Here is an 18,613-nt window from a genome sequence, read left to right as displayed (position 1 = left end):
AATTTCAGGCACGAGGTCACATATTTCAGCAGACACCAATGACATATAAAGAAATCAAAATCAAAATAGGGCAAAGAAGTAGGCAACCAATCTCAACAAAAACAATTGTGGCCCATAGTGTCCACACCAAATAGCAGAGATTGAATGTTCAAAAATGGCCAGAGAATAATGGAGGATAGAATGTAAATGGGAATACAAAAAATAACAAGAAACATACCCGGCAACCTTAACTCAACTCGCTTGACTTCCAGCTATGGTTCTTCTCTGAAATCCTCAAAAGAAAACCCAATGAACCGCTGCTATCCTTCTTCCCACCAAAATGAACGCCTACATCCTTCTTTTTCCCGCGTTCCTTTTTGTATCTCCTAGCCTCTAGAAAACCCCTCCGCTAAAAAAGGAAAATCCTCAATTTCTTTCTTCCTTTTCTCTTCCTTCTTCGAAAATCAGAATGCCTCTCCCTTTCCTTTAGAGAATCCTTTCCTTCCATATGTATGCAGCTAAGTTGATCTCTTCCCTCCCAAAATCCCTTTTTTTTTTTTTTTTTTGCCTTTTTGAGTGTACATGCCTTCGTGAGAGGTCAATCGACAGCAGATTTCCTTGCAAAAATAACAAAACGAAAATAAAAAATAAAATATAAGTTAGAGATCTTGCAATATATAAAATAGAATAAAGTAAAACAAAAAATATAGATAAAAAATAAAAATAAATAAAGCAAAACTATCAATCCCATGCAATTTTTATTTTTTTATTATTTTTTATTTTTTTGTTTTTTTGGTTTTTAAAAAGGATAAGTAAATGTGTGAATATATAAATAAGTAGATCAGATACATGCAGACTATACAAATTATGTGGGTCAAACAAGTCATGCGACTATGCAAATCATGCAAGAAACACTAAAAATGTCTAATTGGCCAAGTGTGTCTAAGAGGGCCTAAGTGAAACTAGATAGACTTAATATGTTTAAATGGGTCTAAGGTGATGCCTAATGGGTCGGGCATACCTATACGGGCCTAGGATGAGACTAGGTGGGCTTAATTGAGTCTAACCTAAAGTGCACCTAAGTAAAGCCTAATTTAAACTCGAATGATAGCTGAGGTCATAATGTGGAGCCAGATAAACCCTTCAACTAAAGTCTCCGAGGTGACTCAAAAAAGGTAAGTTGTATGAGTAGCCATGGGCCACCCAAAGACCAAAGAAAAAAAAACGATTCAATGCTATTAAAAAAAAAAAAATTGAATGAAGATTAGCTTTTGGGATAATATTTATAGTTGATTAGTCAAGGAATCAACTTCTCCAAAAAATAAAATCACAATGACAATGCTAACTATGGTTTTTATTTTTATAAACAAAAAGTTCCCATCTCTTCAAATTAACATATATAGCGGTCTACAAGTTTGAACTCAAATTGAATTTTTTTAATAAAATATTTGAGATAACTAAGATTTCTTGTGAATACTTCAAATTATGAATTTGAAAATATGAGGAATAATTCTTTCATAAAATATATTAAAGAATTTAGGATCGGTGATATTAAAAATATGGAATTAATTAATATAATTTGATTAAGAAAAAAAATAGCTAATCAAACAGGCTCATACTTGAAACGATAATATGAGCCTTAGCTATTCTGGCCCAAAAGCCCAAAATAAAAAATTGGGCCTCCAAGTCCCATCTTTATTTTTAATTTTTTTTTAATCTTTTTAACTTCACAAACCCTTCCATATTTTTATGGTTCGAGGATTTTATTAAAACTCTAATGTTATTGTTATTGGTTTAGGCATTGTATTATCCTACTTGATCACCTATGTAATTAAATAAAAATAATTTATTATTTTTTTATTTTTCAAATTTTAATCTATGAAGAATGAAAAATTCAATTCTTATAGAAATAAATTTTAAATTAATAGTATTTATTTATAAATTATATTATTTTAATATAGTTACAATTTTTATTTAAAAATAATAATTTAAAAATTAAATAGGGTTGAGTGGACAAGGAAGTACTAAAATTTCTCCTGCCCACTCGTGACATCCTTTCCCCAAATTTAAACTTGAAGGTGACATATTTTTTTATAGTCTCACGATAATTATCTTTAAAAAAAATTAATTTTAATAATGTAGACCCCTGGTTTTGGGTCCATAGGGAGACATCTTTTTGGTTGGTTTGGAGGCTTGTAGACTTTTGCTATATTTTTGCCACCTTTCAGAGGAAGACACGTGGATAGTAGGTGAACTATGAGTGAGGTGGTGATTTTCCTACAATAGAGGGGATTTTGTGTGAGGGGTTAGAGAGAGTTGGCTGCAAGAGTGACACATAGGAGGGTAATAGAGGAAGATAATTTGGGGTTTTTGGAAAGGTGCGGAGAAGGCTTGGGCAACAACAAAGGAAGCAAGAAGAAGGAGAGTAAGAAAAAGGAGCAGAGGAAAGGGAGAGCCGAAGGAGGGGAAACTGAGCAAGCTTTGCTTGAGAAGCCCAGGTATGGCAACTATGGATTTCTTTGATTTCCTTCTCTGTTATTGTTGATTTTGAGTATTATTTGTTGTTGGTTTGGGTGTGGACAATCACAGGCAACACACTTCTTCTTGTTGATTTTTTGGTTGTTGTATTCCCGTCTCATTTTCTTTGGTTCTGTTTGAGCATGATTTATTTCTACTATAACTTTCCTGTAGAATGTCTGAATAATGCTTGTGTTCTTGTTTAAAATCCATTTGGATTTACTCACCTATGTTTAAGCCTGCTGATTAAAACATGAAATGCAGCTTAGTGTAGTAATTAAGTATTGCTTTCTGTTTCTTTCATTTGTGCTCTGTTCTGTGCATCCCATTGATCTATTGTATCACTACCCCCTGTGTTGTTCATTCTTTGATATAATGAAGAAATGGAAAATGGACCAATGAGAGGCTTTGGTTTGATACCTGGTGTTGTTGTTGGGCGTTTTAACTCATCTAATGGTTTCAGAGTACCTCATATTGGATGGAATGCTTTACACACGGTGAACGACTTAGAAATTTTGGATGATATTGGAAACCATCGTGTCTATTTTGTTCACTCTTACCATGCCTAGAGAGAACCGTTCTCGTCTTATTAAATTGGCAAAATGGTTAGTGGAATCTACTTTGTTCCCTAAGTTTCCATGAAGCTTAAAGCATGCCTAGTTAATGTTCCCAAGGACATGCAGTAGCTTTTGCTTCTCAACCCACAGAAGGCAGCATTTGTATTGTAAAAACTGATAGACTCAAGAGAGGCTTGCAAAGTATAAGATCATCTTATTATCCAATGGGCGAAATTATAAGTGGAGAAGATCCCAGAGAGGTGGATGAAGTAGCAGCAAGAGAGTGTGAGCATGCACTTCTGTAGAAAATCCCAGAGCTAGCATTCTGGTTCATGTTCATGCTCTAGGGTCTTGGAAAACTTTCATGATCATCAGTTTCATGCAGAGTTTCCTAGCTAAGTCTTCCCAAGCCAGACCTCTTGTTGTACTTCCCAAGGGTATCTTGGTAACATGGAAGAAAGAATTTCTAACTTGGCAAGTTGAGGATACTCTACTGTACGACTTCTACTCAGTGAAAACAGATAGCTGACCTCAGCAACTAGAGGTGTTGAAACAATGGGTGGCGGAGAAGAGCATCCTATTTTTCAGTACAAGAATTTCTCCTCAATTGTTTGCGGTGATGGAGCTTCCATCTAGCACATGTCACATGTCTTCGTGTACTAGAGCGAAACCACCCATGCAAGGAGTCACTCCAACTCAAGTACATTGATGAAGAAGATAATAGAGAGAGTAATGGGAACTCGGATTGTATTTAAGCACTCTCTTCTGAATCTGAACTACTAAGCAAGCATGGAGCAAAATGCCTTGTTCTAGTTGGTCTTGGTGATGACAATCAGTGCATGAAGGATGATTTTGCTACTTGGAGAGAATTGTTGTGGCCTGAGTTAAATCTATTACTCCGAGATGAAGATGATACAAGTGTTGTGTCTTCTCTTCGAACAACTGCTATCATTGAATATAAAAGTCAATTTTACAGTTCAGCAAGAGCTGCATACACTGGAACCTGATCGTTTCTACATACATTTGGAGTTTGACACATCAACCACTAGTATAACTTATGAAGCTGTAGATCATGTGGGTGTTCATGCTGAGAATTATGATGAAACTATTGAGGAATCAAGAAAGTTGTTTTGTCAACCTAGTAAAGTGAATTTAGTAGAGTTGGGTCCTGGACGAAGGAACTGTCATGCACTAAGTCCTCTGCCAAACCTCATTCAACTTACTGCCACAACCTTACTTATTATTGAAATGTAACATTTAGATGCTAGGAATTCAGTCATTGAGCAAGTATTAAGAGCAAAAACTGTAGAGGGGAGGCCGGAGAGAACAAAAAATGTTTCACTTGTGAAATCTGATCCAGATCATGCAAAAGTGAGGGGGTTCATTGGTGAATGGTTCAGATATTCAGCAATCCATGCCCTCAACTGCTTCACAAGCAAGAACATCCAGATCAGGAGAAAATCAAAGACAGGTGGGTGAATCCACAAGTAGAACATTGGATGAAAGCACGATGAATATTCCTTCGAGAGCATCATTTGAATCTGAGTTGTGAACTACAGGAAAGCGATCATTGTTACTCAAATGCTTGGATCTAGCTATGATCAAGTCTCTCCGTGCAGTCCGTGTTAAAGAAGCTAATATAGCCAATGCAATTCTGAGTGGGTCTAATTGTGTGATGCTGAGTGGGGAGAGTGCAGCAGGAGCCTCTAGAGATAGTCCAAATACAGGCAAATGATGGAACTACACCGTATGGAGCTTTGTATAAACCCGATCAAACAAGGTTCGGACCTTCACCATGCAAAACCTTGATCACTATCTATGGTGGTCCAAGAGTGCAACTTGTTTGTGATTTTTGGGATGACTGCAATTGACATAAGAGTCCAGCTTTAACGTAGCTGAGACATCCTAGTGTGAAGGCTAGATAACAGAAGGTTGCACTTCTGCCTGGCTGCATGGCCATCTTCTCAGAGATTGTTCAGGACAACATGGCTCTAGAACAAGCTGCATTTGCAGTTTCCCAACAGAATGCATGGCCACTTCAGTGCGTGCTAAGAACTTGTATGAGAGACCCTTAGATGATATTTACATTGAAGTGTAGGAGCTCCAATTTGGTTTCTTGATTGGAATGCACTATCTAATGCCCATGTTCTTGAATTTCTACCACTATTGTAGAAATGTTTTGCTAATGTCAACATAAATGATGATGTTAACTTGAAACAGAAGTGGGTTCTTTTCATCTAATAGCTATTGATAAACTAGTCTGAAGATGCGTGCAAAAGGATTGGAGCATGGTTCAAAGTTGCGGTATCAGCCACTGACTCGGAAGGTCCCAAGGCGTATCGGTCTTGGTGAATCGGTTTGGAATCGGACGATACGTAAAATAAGCTAATTAGAAAATTCAAAAAATTATAAAAATATTATGTAAATCATCAGAAAAATATATACAATTAAATAAGCTCAAAATTTTAATAAAATTAAATTGTCTCAAATTGTCTCACATTTAACGTTATTTAAATAGTTATAAAAGTATCTGCTCAAAGTTATTTATGATAATGCTAATAAAAGAAAATTATTTTATTTCAAATATAATAACATTTTTACTAACAAACATACAATACAATAATCAATTCCAGGTTGAGTGACGAGCGGGTTCAAAATTATCATCATCAGTCCTACAACGAGTATATAAATTGGGGTGGCAATTCCTGTAATGAGGATATGGTTGAAAGAGTTGTTCATAACTCAAATATGTTGGCTAAGACGATTGGCTTGATGATCCATAATCAGGAAAATATGATTTTGAAGGTTGTCCGGGATCAACACCATATTGATAGTATCCAAAACCTGGATAAGCAATGCTACTGCTACTAGAAGATTGATCATATCATATGAATTACTTGCTCGTGTTCTAGTATTTGATTATCTCTCTGGATGCATCATTGGAAATCGATCAAAATCATTTCTACTAAAAGTACTGAAAGAGCTATCACAATCTCTAAAGTTGTGATATGATCTATCATCTACCCCTCTGAAATACAGCCTTGATCCTATACCCAAATTTTGTAAGTGCTCATCAATACGGTGATAATTTGATTTATGATAATCATGCCCACTAGAATAATCATCATCACTGGGAAATGTAGTTAGTATTTCCAAATGTTTTTGTTGTCCCCATATCTCTGGTCAATATCCATGATCTGCATCTTGTGTGACATAGTAATTTTTACCTCCTTGTGCCCATGACATGTTAGGATCTACTTGACTAACATAACCGCCCCCAGTGCTACCATCTCCTCCAACACCCTCACCAGTGCCACCAACTCCTCTACTGCCCCCACTATTGCCACCACCATGCCTACTACCCCCATTGTCACCATCATCACTGCTAGAACTTGAAGAAATTGTTATAGGAGTTTTACCTTTACGACGAGAATCAACATCTCTTTCTTGTGTAGCATTACTTGTACGCCTACTAACTCTACGATTTGTGACACCATCATCTTCATGAACTGTTTCTCTACCTTCTTCATTAGTGAGAAGACCTTTATCCAACCAATCCAAATTATCAAATGATAAAATAGGCTCTTCTCCTTCTCGTATCCACTCATCTAATATATCATCATCATTAAAGATATGATTCAGATCAATTGGATTGTAAAAATCTTCATTGTTTCGCTCTTGCATCAAATTCTTAACTCGAAGTCGAATGTTGCAGTGCACATAAACTAACTTATGCAACTTTTTCATTGTCAAACGATTGCACAACTTTGTGTGAATCAATGACCATGTGCTCCAATTTCTTTCACAGCCTGATGAAAAACAAGTTTGGCTTAAAATTTTAACAGCAATTTTTTTATAGGTGTGGACCTTCGTCACCATAATTGTTCCACCATTCAGCTATAATAAAGAAAATGCATACTTATTAATCACTATGATATATTTAACAAAAAATGATGATAATTTCTTATTTGTAATAGATGTAAATGTATTGAGTACCTGGAATAGATTGATTTATTGCTTTCTTTGTAAGTGCACTTCCAAATTCTCCTTAGTCGTCAACAAATAATTTCACCTACATCATTAACATTTTTTTTTTTTTTGTTAATGCACATTACATATACAAAATGTATTATATAAAGGTCACAAGCTATCATTATACCTCATTAATAACTTTTGCTTATCTATCCAAATTTGACTCTAATATCTTGATAACCTTCTTTAATCCGACTTTAATTTTCGGATGGTTAGAGAAATGCTTTGAATATTAGAGCATTGGATTTAAAAAATATGCTGCCATAAGTTAAATAATGACCAGTTTATAATAATTTGTACTTGAAAAAAATAATAAAAAATATATAAAGAATTTTTTTTATTACTTGTAGCATGCAAATGTCTATGCAATTGACATTTTCACCTTCTATCAATGACTTCCTAATACTTTTCTCATTGTTTGACCAATGCCTTGATAGCCAATTTAGCTCTATCCATTGCTTCATAAATGATTGATAGTGTGGGCTTTTTATCTTGATCAACCAATTTCAATACTTTTACGAGAGTTTCCATGATGGTTTGAACTTCCCCTGCCTTCTTCCAAAATCGATAAGTTAAGATAAGGTTGGATACCTTATCTCTTAGACTTTTTCTACCCCTATCTTTATTGAATTCACATCACTCATTTGTTGTGCACATTCTCTTCAAATCAGTCTCATAACGTATAAGACTCTCAAGTGAAATGAATTCAATGGCAAAACGGGTTATTCCTGGCCTTAACAGACCTCTATCCTTGGTGAACACTTTCATCAAATTCACTACTTTCAAGCTATTATAAATAAATCCTGTGATCATCTTAGCTTGATTTAATATCTCATTAATCTGTTTCATGCTTGCAATATCTTCAAGCATTAAATCAATACAGTGAGCTGCATAAGGAGACCAAAACAAATGCTTCCACTTCTCCATCAACAACATACCGGCTGCTTTAAAAAACTTGTCTCATTATCAGTGACTATTTGAACAACATTTTCCTCCCCAACCTCCTCTACAACTTTATTTATAAAGGAAAAGATGCAATCTGCTATCTTAGGTATGTTGGTAGTGTCAACTAAAGAATGGTATATCGTACTCCTATCACAATAAATCATGAAATTAATGATAGGCTTTTTAGTCCTCAAGCTCTTGCACCTCCTCTTCCAAATATGTATTTCCAATTTGGTATCCCGTGGGACCCTTGATGTCTGGACCTACTTCTGCTATGGTATCAATCATTGATTGATAGTAAGGCCCACTGTCAGCTGCATTAAAGGGTATTGCATTAAAGAGAAAGAATTTAGAAATAGCTTTACCCACTTTCTTCGCGTCTTCAGTAGAAAACAAGTTTTTTATTGATTTCTCTTTTATGGGAACATGTAGGGATCAATTCCTTTTGGAGATATGCTAGCTCCTTCTCTTACACTGAAGCTATGTGTCAATCCCTGCTTAATCCTAGCATTAGAAGATTGTGAGGAAATACCACCCTTCTGATGCTCTTGTCTACCTTCTTAAAAAATTCGACAATTTTCTTTCATTATTTGTTTCATTTGTCTTCTTTCAAAATCAGTCATAGCAACTTCCTCAATTTCATCATTAGAATCACCCTCATCAATTTCATAGAAATTTTCTTTATTTAAGGAACTCAAAAGTTGTTCCTTTTTTTTTTTTCTTTAACAGTGCTTTTTCTTTTGAAGTATCAAACATATGTTGTCTAACACTATGTGACACTTCAACCAGTACACGCGGACATCCTTTCACTTCTCCAGATATATGTGCGATGTGTTGTTTTAATCTTGTTATACCACTATGTATAACTTTCCCACAATATTTACACTTCGTGGTTCTTCTACTACCACCAACAGGTTCTGCATGTTCCCAACCAATATCATGTTTTGAAGCCATTTTGAAATTTTAACCTAACCATGTATAAAAGGAAAACAACTTACTTTTCAAATTAAATATATATAAACACATTTATATAAGAATTATAATATTCAATTTTCCACTCCCTTATATGTTTCATATTGTTACCATATAAAAATAAATTCTACTAAAAAAAAAACAATAAACTCGATCTCACCTAAGTTCATCATCTTTTGTTTTTCACTTATTTATATGTTTTTTTAATTAAAATAAATAATAGTTAAATAAATGAATATTTTTATAAAAAAAATTCTTTTAAAAAAGTTTGTTTTGATAATTATTGATTTTCTATAGTAATTTAATTGTAGAATATTATAAAATAAAAAATCTACATAATATAATGAAGTAAAATAGATTCAAATATAAATGTAAATTTTTTTAGTTATTAAAAAATAAAAATAATTAATTGAATTATGATATAAACAAATACTTTGGAGAATTTAAGATGGGCATGGATGAGAAAGAATGCAAATGCAAATACATCCACAAATATGATCCTTATAGTTGTAGAAAATAGCAATCATCATTAACATCAAAGTAGAGATTGCCTTTTAAAATAATATTCATACAATAATAGTATTCGTGTTTCTATCTTATGCTTAAAGGTGTCTTTAAGACATTGGTGGAGTTCTAAAAGAAGTAGACATGACTTCAATGCCAACAAATCTTTTATAATGAGGGGTCTCTACCATGTATATTGTTTAATTATTAATTTGTGTACAAAATAATTGTAAGTTATTTATGAAAGTCTTTACTATGACGAGTTTCTCTATAAAAATGAGTTTAAAGCAAAAATTAAACAAGATCTCTTCTCATCTATGATTTTTGGATGGAAAAAGTGTGTTTCCACACATTCATGTAAAAATAATTAAAAAATATGAATTCTCTAAAAATAATTCAAGTTTCATGTACAATCAAAGATAATACCTAAGATATAAAAGTTTAAATTTTGGTATGAATATATAAAAAAGTTTTTTAAAAACCATTATGGATTTTGAATTATGTAACTCAATCAACCCAACTAACTCAAGTCTAATTCAATTAACTCGAGTTTAACTCTATCAACCCAAATTTAGCTCGATCAACCTGAATTCAAAAAAATAAGGTTGGGTTAGACTTAAGTTGAATATCTTGGGTTAGAGGTCGGGTTGGATTGAGTTCAGATTAATTATCTCTTAATTCGGGTTAGGTTCGGTTTAGTCATCAATCCGATCAATCTGTCCAAGTTATATAGCCCAATGGGTTAAATGGTAAGTTTTTAAGTTTTGTCAATTTAATAAGATTATTACTAAATTTATAAAATATTTCTATTTTTTTAATATTAAATTGAATAATTGATAAAATATTGAATAAATGAATTTTAAAATTAAACTTTTGAAGGTGTAGTTGAATCATCTTTATAAAAATATCATATTTAAATTCTTCCCTTTAAATAAATTTTTTAATTGTAGTTATTTTGATAACTTTTTTTTTATATTTTGGATTGCTGATTTATGAAATGTTCTATCTTTTGATTATATTATATTATTTTTAGTGTGTCAAGACAACAAATGGATAATCCTTCATCATTAAAATATCAATCATATTATTTTGACATATTAAAATATATAGTCTCTCACATTTTACACCACATAAATTCCCAATTTTTTAAATTTTCAGCCGCTTAAATAATAACAAAAATCTTTAAAAAGAAAACATTAAAGTAAATAATAATAATAATAATATATTATATTTTTATGTATTTTAAGAATATAAAATAAATAAAAACAATAATTAGATAAATTAAGAAATATTTATCTATTTTTACAATTAATAAATAAAATATATTTTTAAAATTTTTTTAAAATATTAAGATATTTTCTTTTTATATTAAATTTTTAATTAAAAGTAAAATATATTTTATTTATTATTCTTTTCAATAGCACAATGTGTATCACTTATATGTTGTCTTTGATTACCAAGTACTCCTGCTTGAGGGGGCAGCCGCCATAGGGCAAATAGAATAAGGTTTACCCAATTAGGATAAGTTGCGGGTATCCTTTGAAAACCTTCAAGTATAATTTTGGCCGTTTGGAGGTAGCTAGGGACTTCCTCTATCATTTATGACCAAATCACCCTCCTAAAGGCCTTTTAGTCCACACCTATCCAAATAGTTTATTCATTTTATTCCCAAAACAACCCTTTTCTTTGTTGTAAATTAATATTCGAATAGCCCTCCCAACCCATGTTCTTACATTTGACCCATTGTTGCAAGTTGCAACTACTTTGCCTTTTATGTATATAATGATTTACCTATTAAAAGCTTACTTCACCTTTTTTTACATTTGAGTGAGGTTGGGCATATTTGGTAATTGTTTTCAAATACAATTTTGAAAAATAGTTTTTGAAAAACTGTTTTATAATGTTTTGTAAAATAAAAGTCTGTTTGAGAACTTGAAAAGTTTTTAATTTATTTTTATATTTTAAAATAAATTTTATATCTAATACTTTATTTTTAATCATTTTATATATTTATATAATTATTTTTTAAAATAATATTTAGAAAACAAGTTAAAACAACTAAAAACACTTATAAAAATATTCTCTAAAAATACCATGTTTGAGATGTTTTCTGATTGTCAAACATATTTTTCTGCTTTTCTGTTTTTCTTTTTTTATTTTAAAAAACAAAAAAGTATTATAAAAGACAACTACTAAACAAATTGGTAATATTTTGATATATTAATCAAGTCCCGTTATAAGTATCTATCAAAAAATGTATCAACTAAGGTGTATTTGATTAATAATTTATTCTCATTATTTTGTATCTCACTTGCATTTCATTGGTTCAAACTTTGATCTTTTATATATATATATATATATATATATATACATTTTGGTCTTATTATTTATATTCTTATCTTATATATTTGTATCTTTATCCAATGACTTAAATCACATCATATCTTTCTAGTGACCCAAACTGCAAATTCAATAAGTATTGAATCGATATTCTAATATTTTCCATTTAGTTATTGTTTTCTTAATATTATTTTTAACTAAGCTTTGGAGGTCAAATTACATTAGTTTTGCTTAAATTTAGATTAATTAACTTGGCAATTGTTAAAAATATAGCTCTAAGAGGTAATTTTAAAAAGGGTCATATTTAGTTGGGTACTTAATAATAATAATAATAATAATAATAATAATAATAATAATAATAATAATAATAATAAATTACATTGCCTTAGAAAAAAGTCTTGTTGAAGAGGATTGATTTGGAATTTTTAAATTTATTTCAAAATTATATAAGCTAATAAAATTGGAAAAAAATTGATAGGTATTAAAATGATACCAATAATAAGGTAATATTGAGTGGTCGATCTCATTATTTATAGCTTGTTCCTTAATTTTATTTGTTTGTATCCTTATTCAATGGGTTAAATATAAAATAATTCTAAAAAATAAAAATTGTCCTTTGATATTTTATAAAACAAAAATTCATTTCGAAACGTAAAATATTTTTAACTTATTTTTAATATTTTTAAATATATTTTAAAAATAATTTTTATACTTAGTGTTTTATTTTTAATTATTTTACATACTTATATAATTATTTTATAAAACGACCCTTCAAAGATATAAGAAAACAATAAAAACAACTAAAAGTTGTTCTCTAAAAATATCTTTTTTTCGGTTATTACATAGAACAGTTTCTATTTATTAAACATGTATTTTTGTTTATAGAATAAAAAATTACTCTTAAAAACAATTTTCAAACAAACCCGTAGGTAAAATAGGTGATTAGACAAATACCTTATATTAATATTTTTCTTAAAATTTGGAAATAAAAAACAAAAGTTGGATGGATTTAAAAATAAATGTTATTGAAAACCGTTGTCAAATAGGTGGTTGGACAAATACCTTGTATTAGTATTTTTCTTAAAATTTAGAAATGGAAAGCAAAATTTGAATGGATTTAGGATTTTTTAAATTTAATAAAATGCAAATCATAAAGAGAGAGTGAATGGTAATTTTGTAAATGTAGAAGGAGAGAAAGGTAAATAAATGGAAATGAGAAAATCAGAATGGGGAGGCAGAGGCAGTGTAAAGGAACGTCCTTTGCTGATCGCCAAGGGGTCATCCTCGCTCACATGATCCCACCAAAAACCCTATAAGAAACCCTAACGTATTCACTTCCTCTGCTGAATCGAATCTGTCGAGCTTCCCCATCGCATCGTCATGGCTCATTTGGCCGTCTCTCAGGTCAATCCAGTTCTCGCATTCCCTTTGTTTCCCGAGAAAAAGAAAAAAAACCCAAAATATCTCCCTATTGCTGTTGGTTTTCAAAATTTTACAAGCTCGCAATTATGTGCAGAGGATTGATTTTTAAATCATGAGAACTTTGAGAGTTTTTTTTCTTCGCAATTTTAGGTTCTGTTTATTTTCCTTCGCTTTCTCGGCCACCTAATGCTGTGAAATTGATTGGCTAATTTAGTTTGGATAATTTCTGTGTTTAGTTTTATTAATTCTTTTGTTGCATTTTTGGGCTTGTGTTCGTTGGGTTTCTATGATCCGTTTTTCGATTTTATTGTTGAAAGTGTTTGGTGGCTGAGAAAGTATAGCAAAAGAGAAGATAATCAGAATTTTGAATCTTACCTTTCAAGATCAAACCGGTTGTAATAGGCACTGTTGGGCAGAGTTTTTTGTTTTCTGCATTTAATTTTATCTTCTTTCCCTACCTTTTTCCGAGGAATCAAACAGAAGATAATTTATTAACTTGATTAATTTCTACAGTGATTCTAATGAAGTGTGGAATTTAATGCAGGTTTCTGTAACTGTTCCGGTTGGTGGCGAGTCATCTGTTCGAAGATCCGTGTTTCAGGTTGTTAATCTCGTCCACTTGGCTTAGGCACCAATTAGATCTTGGTGAAAGAATGAGAGAAAAAATAAATAAATGTCAGAATTTTCTCAATTTATTTCTGCAGTATTTTCCTCCTCATGTCAACCAGGAAATGGGTTTACTGAAAAAGCTAATTTTACTTTTTCTCTCCAAGATCCAGTCTGACTGCCTAGTGTTTGTGTTTATGTTATTATGGATAGAAAGTTTGGTGTTTAAAATTCTCTTTGTGATTATGCTATGTATAACTTTAATGCTTGGTGTGTATCAAAGCTTAATTCTTTGCTTAGCTTTGGGAAAACATCTACACCTCTATTTTTCTATAAATGCCATATAAATTGATGTTTTTTGTAGCTGAAATCTCTCTCTTTTCCTTCTAAATCTATGAAGTTAAAGCTTTAAATACTTTTTCTGATGATAATATTCACTTGGAGTGCTGTGTTGAGAAATGGCAGTTTCACAATGGATGGTCTCCTTGGGTTCTTCTTAAAACTAAACCTAGGGGCCTTGGTTCGATGTTCTTATATGTTTGCATCTATGTGTACCTTGGGCTGACATCATATGAATTGATGTTGGCATATAGAAACTAAGGACCCCAACATTCAGGGGATTCACAAAAAAACAATTGTTTAATCTGAAATCAAATTTAATGATGTAACTATTGTGATTTTCCATCCCTTGAGGCCTGAGTTAAGTGATAGGGGGCTGTTGGAGGTTCTAAGTTCGAGCCCTAGTGGGGATGAAAAAGGGGAAAAAATAGTTTACCTATCAAAAAAAAAAAAATGTGATTGTCCATTTGTGTTTTGTATTCTACTTGTGATTGTCACTAGGGTTGTATTCTACTCTCAAACTTAGTTTAACAGTCACATTGGTTTCCCCCTAGCCCAGGGTCACGTACTGAGCATTGATATCCCTTTAGGGATTTGGTCATGTTTAGCCTGAATGGTTATAATATGGGCCAGTTTTGTTAGAAGGAATTGAGACAAAGAAATTTAAATAAAACAGGGGTACCTAGAATTGCTTCATAGGTTGTGCTCTTTAAATGCTTCAGCACCTTGTCAATTAATCATCTGATTTACATCCACGGATGTGTTGTCTCACTGATAAATGTTGTTTTCTGGATGTATGTCAAAGCTGAATTAATATTTCAAAAAAGCATTTGATATTTTGATTGGGGCCATATTAAAAAGATCTCCAGTAATTCAATAGAAGTTAAAGCAGTCGCCAACCGAGCTTATATATACAATGTTACAGTTATCTGATATGGCTATCCATTCTTGATATAAATCTCCTCCACATTGCTCATTTCTTTGACTATCCACTATTCAGTTTGCTGACTGCAGTATTGTCTTACTAAATCTCCATACTTCATGATGCTAAAAGTAAAAGTCAATTTCCTCCAATTTTCCTTGGAGCATATGTAATTAGTTTCTGAACCTTCAGTTGATAACAATTGGTGTTTCCCTTCTTATTTATATTTTTAGCACAACTATAAAACTAAAACTACATCATGTTAAACATTTTCTGTTTATGTAACTACAATGATTTACAATTTAACCTGCTCTTGGTATGAACAAGTACTCATGGAATCTGTTCTTGATTTTATTGCAGAGACACAATATCAGCTTTCATGAGAAATCATGGGCACCTATATTGGCTTTGGATTTAAAAACCAAGAATGTGCGTTTGAAAAATCGTTATGTAGTATGCATGTCAGTGCAACAAGCTAGCATACCAAAGGTTGCAGTTTCACCTTTAGAACTTGAAGATGCCAAAGGGCCCCCACTAAATTTATACAAGCCCAAGGAACCTTATACAGCTACCATAGTTTCTGTTGAAAGGATTGTGGGCCCAAAAGCACCAGGAGAGACATGTCATATTGTGATTGATCACGGTGGCATTGTTCCCTATTGGGAAGGACAGAGTTATGGTGTAATTCCTCCTGTAAGTCATATTATTTAGTCAGCCATATTCCTTATATATTGTATGTTACTTTTTTTAAAATAATTTTGTATAGCATTTTATTTGTTAACTTAAAACTGCTTATGCTATGCCTTGAGATTTACCACCTCTTCACCAACTCATTTCAATATCAGATACTTCATATGGGGGATAATGTGCCTTAAGATTTACTACCTCTCTGCGAACTTATTTTGATATCAGATACATCATATGGAGGGTAAAAGCCATAGCTCCCTTTCAATGCTTCCTTTCATAGGGATCTTTAATAGATGAGATACATATTGAAGAGCAATCATTTTCTCATCCCAAAAGCATTGTTCTTTAAGTAACCAATTACTACAGGTCTGAATGTCTTGCAGTTTTTCAGTATCAAATGTGATAGACAATGACCAGGATTCTATTGAAATCAAGCTAATTCTATTTTAGTCTAAATTTTCGACTCCATTAAATGGTGGGTCCCAACCTCATATGTTGGAGTCACATGCAGTTTGACTTTTATGCTTGCCATGCTAATTATGACTTTACTGTAGACAAAATTTGCCATTAAGTTTTCTGAGTCAATTCTTTCCCTTGGGGACCAGGGTGAAAACCCAAAAAAACCAGGAGCTCCCCACAATGTTCGGCTTTATTCAATTGCATCCACCAGGTATGGAGACTTTTTTGATGGAAAGACAACCACCCTGTGTGTTCGCCGTGCTGTCTATTATGACCCTGTGACCGGAAAAGAGGATCCTTCAAAAAATGGTGTGTGCAGCAATTATCTTTGTGATTCAAAGCCTGGAGACAAAGTCAAGATCACTGGTAAGGCTGTTTGATATTGTAGAAGGTTATACTAAATCAAGTTGTCCTATTTGCCAAACCTATCAAAAAAAAAAAAAAAATTAGCCCATTTGTCAAATTCCTAAGAATCAGCTATAGGAATCTAATTTTTCTTGTTTATACCACTAGTTAAAGTACATTTATCTAGCTTGCAACCAATTCTGATGAGTATAATGGAAATACATTTTTTAATAGTACCTCTAATGTTGACATTGACTAAGAAGACATAATGAATGTGAAAAGCATTATTTTTCTTGCTAGTTTGGATTATATGGCAAGTCTATTTATGGTATATTATATATGGAAAGATCTAGAAAGTAATTTTCATAATTTTATAGGAATTATAGCTTAGGAACTAGAACTTTGCTAGTTTAGATGATTCTTCTTATGTAAAGTGCATGTTCATCAAATCATCCCTCCCCTAACACAAATAACTTGTGTAGGCTGAAGTAATCCTATTCTATTTAAAAACACTTTGAATGGTAATTCAATAACTTATTTTATGCTAGTTGATTCATGCTTATTCTGTTTTCATGCTTCTGGTATCAAGACACAATTGGCTCAAACTCATATAATCAGATGAACCTAAAATTTCTCATTCTAATGGGAAGTAGAGATTATCTTTTTGGTGTAGATTATGGCATGCACACTTTATATTTCTATGAGTTGAATTTAGATATCTTGGCAGGTCCCTCTGGTAAGATTATGCTTTTGCCAGAAGACGACCCGAATGCTACTCACATAATGATTGCTACTGGTACTGGAGTGGCTCCATATAGAGGTTACCTCCGCCGCATGTTTATGGAGGATGTCCCTTCATTCAGGTTTGGTGGTCTAGCTTGGCTGTTCCTTGGGGTGGCCAATACTGACAGTCTCCTCTATGACAATGAGTTCACCAAGTATCTTAAGGACTACCCAGATCAGTTTAGATATGACAAGGCTCTTAGTAGAGAACAAAAGAACAGGAATGGAGGCAAGATGTATGTTCAGGATAAGATTGAGGAATACAGTGATGAGATTTTCAAGCTGTTGGATGGTGGAGCCCATATATATTTTTGCGGGCTTAAGGGAATGATGCCTGGGATCCAAGAAACTCTTAAGAGGGTTGCAGACCAGAGAGGAGAGAACTGGGAAGAGAAGCTTGCACAGCTCAAAAAGAACAAGCAATGGCATGTTGAAGTCTATTGATCTTGCATAACTGTGCATCAAGAGAATGCTGGAGCCTCTTCCTGTAAGGCAGTATGGCATTTGTTCTTGTCCTGGTCGGTTTATCTTACTAAACGAGAAACTTGACTAGAAGTTGCCATTCATCTGTATTATTGTTATTTTACTGAAATAAAGACAAGTTATTCTCTTGATTGTGAAAACTGTTTTTGCACTGCTGTTTTATTGTCTAAAGCTTTTGATAAATGCTTAGATATGCTGTATTCTGTCAATTTCAATTGTCTTCTATTGTCAAGCCTTTCTGGTATCTAGGGATAAAAATAAGACTATTCTTTTAATAACCTGTCCTGTCTTTTGGTTTGTGGGGGGCTTGAAGGTGGGATATGCTGTAATTGGGGTTGTGTTTTCAAATGGGAAGTGGGGATTGTGATTTGTTTGAGTGGGAGAAGAGGGGATGGTTGTTGTTTTCGGGTTTATTTGTGTTGTGGCTACCGCCATAGTACCATCATCCCCTCCTAAACAGATGGTGATCAACTTAGCAAGGGCAGCTTGAAACATCACCCTGCAATGTGACACACTAATTAAGAAAGAAAACAGGTTTGGCTTACCAGGATAGCTGCATTGCGAGAGAAAACAGGTTGAGCCTCCTGAGTCTGGGACTTCACAGAGCCTGAGCCTGAGGCATAGCAGGGGAAACAATTCTCTCTTGATCACTAGAGCCTGAGCCATTCATTTTCTTATAACAAACTTTATATCATCTTCAACAGATCCTATGTGAACAGAT

General features: G+C 32.7%; 1 protein-coding gene across 1 annotated transcript; it reads left to right on the top strand.

Annotated features, from left to right (window-relative positions):
- The first annotated feature begins 13,095 nt into the window (after positions 1-13,095).
- LOC117924143 (ferredoxin--NADP reductase, root isozyme, chloroplastic) lies at positions 13,096-18,101 on the top strand. The gene is made up of 5 exons (XM_034842715.1): positions 13,096-13,250; positions 13,813-13,869; positions 15,496-15,828; positions 16,428-16,647; positions 17,354-18,101. Exons 1-5 carry the CDS (start codon positions 13,227-13,229, stop codon positions 17,851-17,853), a joined length of 1,134 nt encoding a protein of 377 aa, XP_034698606.1. The 5' UTR covers positions 13,096-13,226; the 3' UTR covers positions 17,854-18,101.
- Positions 18,102-18,613: the final 512 nt, after the last annotated feature.

This window comes from Vitis riparia, chromosome 10 (assembly GCF_004353265.1).
Source record: "Vitis riparia cultivar Riparia Gloire de Montpellier isolate 1030 chromosome 10, EGFV_Vit.rip_1.0, whole genome shotgun sequence".
In the NCBI taxonomy this organism is placed as follows: Eukaryota; Viridiplantae; Streptophyta; class Magnoliopsida; order Vitales; family Vitaceae; genus Vitis; species Vitis riparia.
Note: the sequence above shows the minus strand (reverse complement) of the source record. Positions and strands in the feature narration are given on the sequence as shown.

What these genes read in the sequence shown, in the direction of transcription:
- LOC117924143 (XM_034842715.1), top strand. Translation starts at nt 13,227, where the DNA reads ATGGCTCATTTGGCCGTCTCTCAG. An exon ending in GTTATGGTGTAATTCCTCCT is followed by an intron (nt 15,829 to 16,427) that starts GTAAGTCATATT and finishes CTTGGGGACCAG; the next exon opens with GGTGAAAACCCAAAAAAACC. An exon ending in AGACAAAGTCAAGATCACTG is followed by an intron (nt 16,648 to 17,353) that starts GTAAGGCTGTTT and finishes ATATCTTGGCAG; the next exon opens with GTCCCTCTGGTAAGATTATG.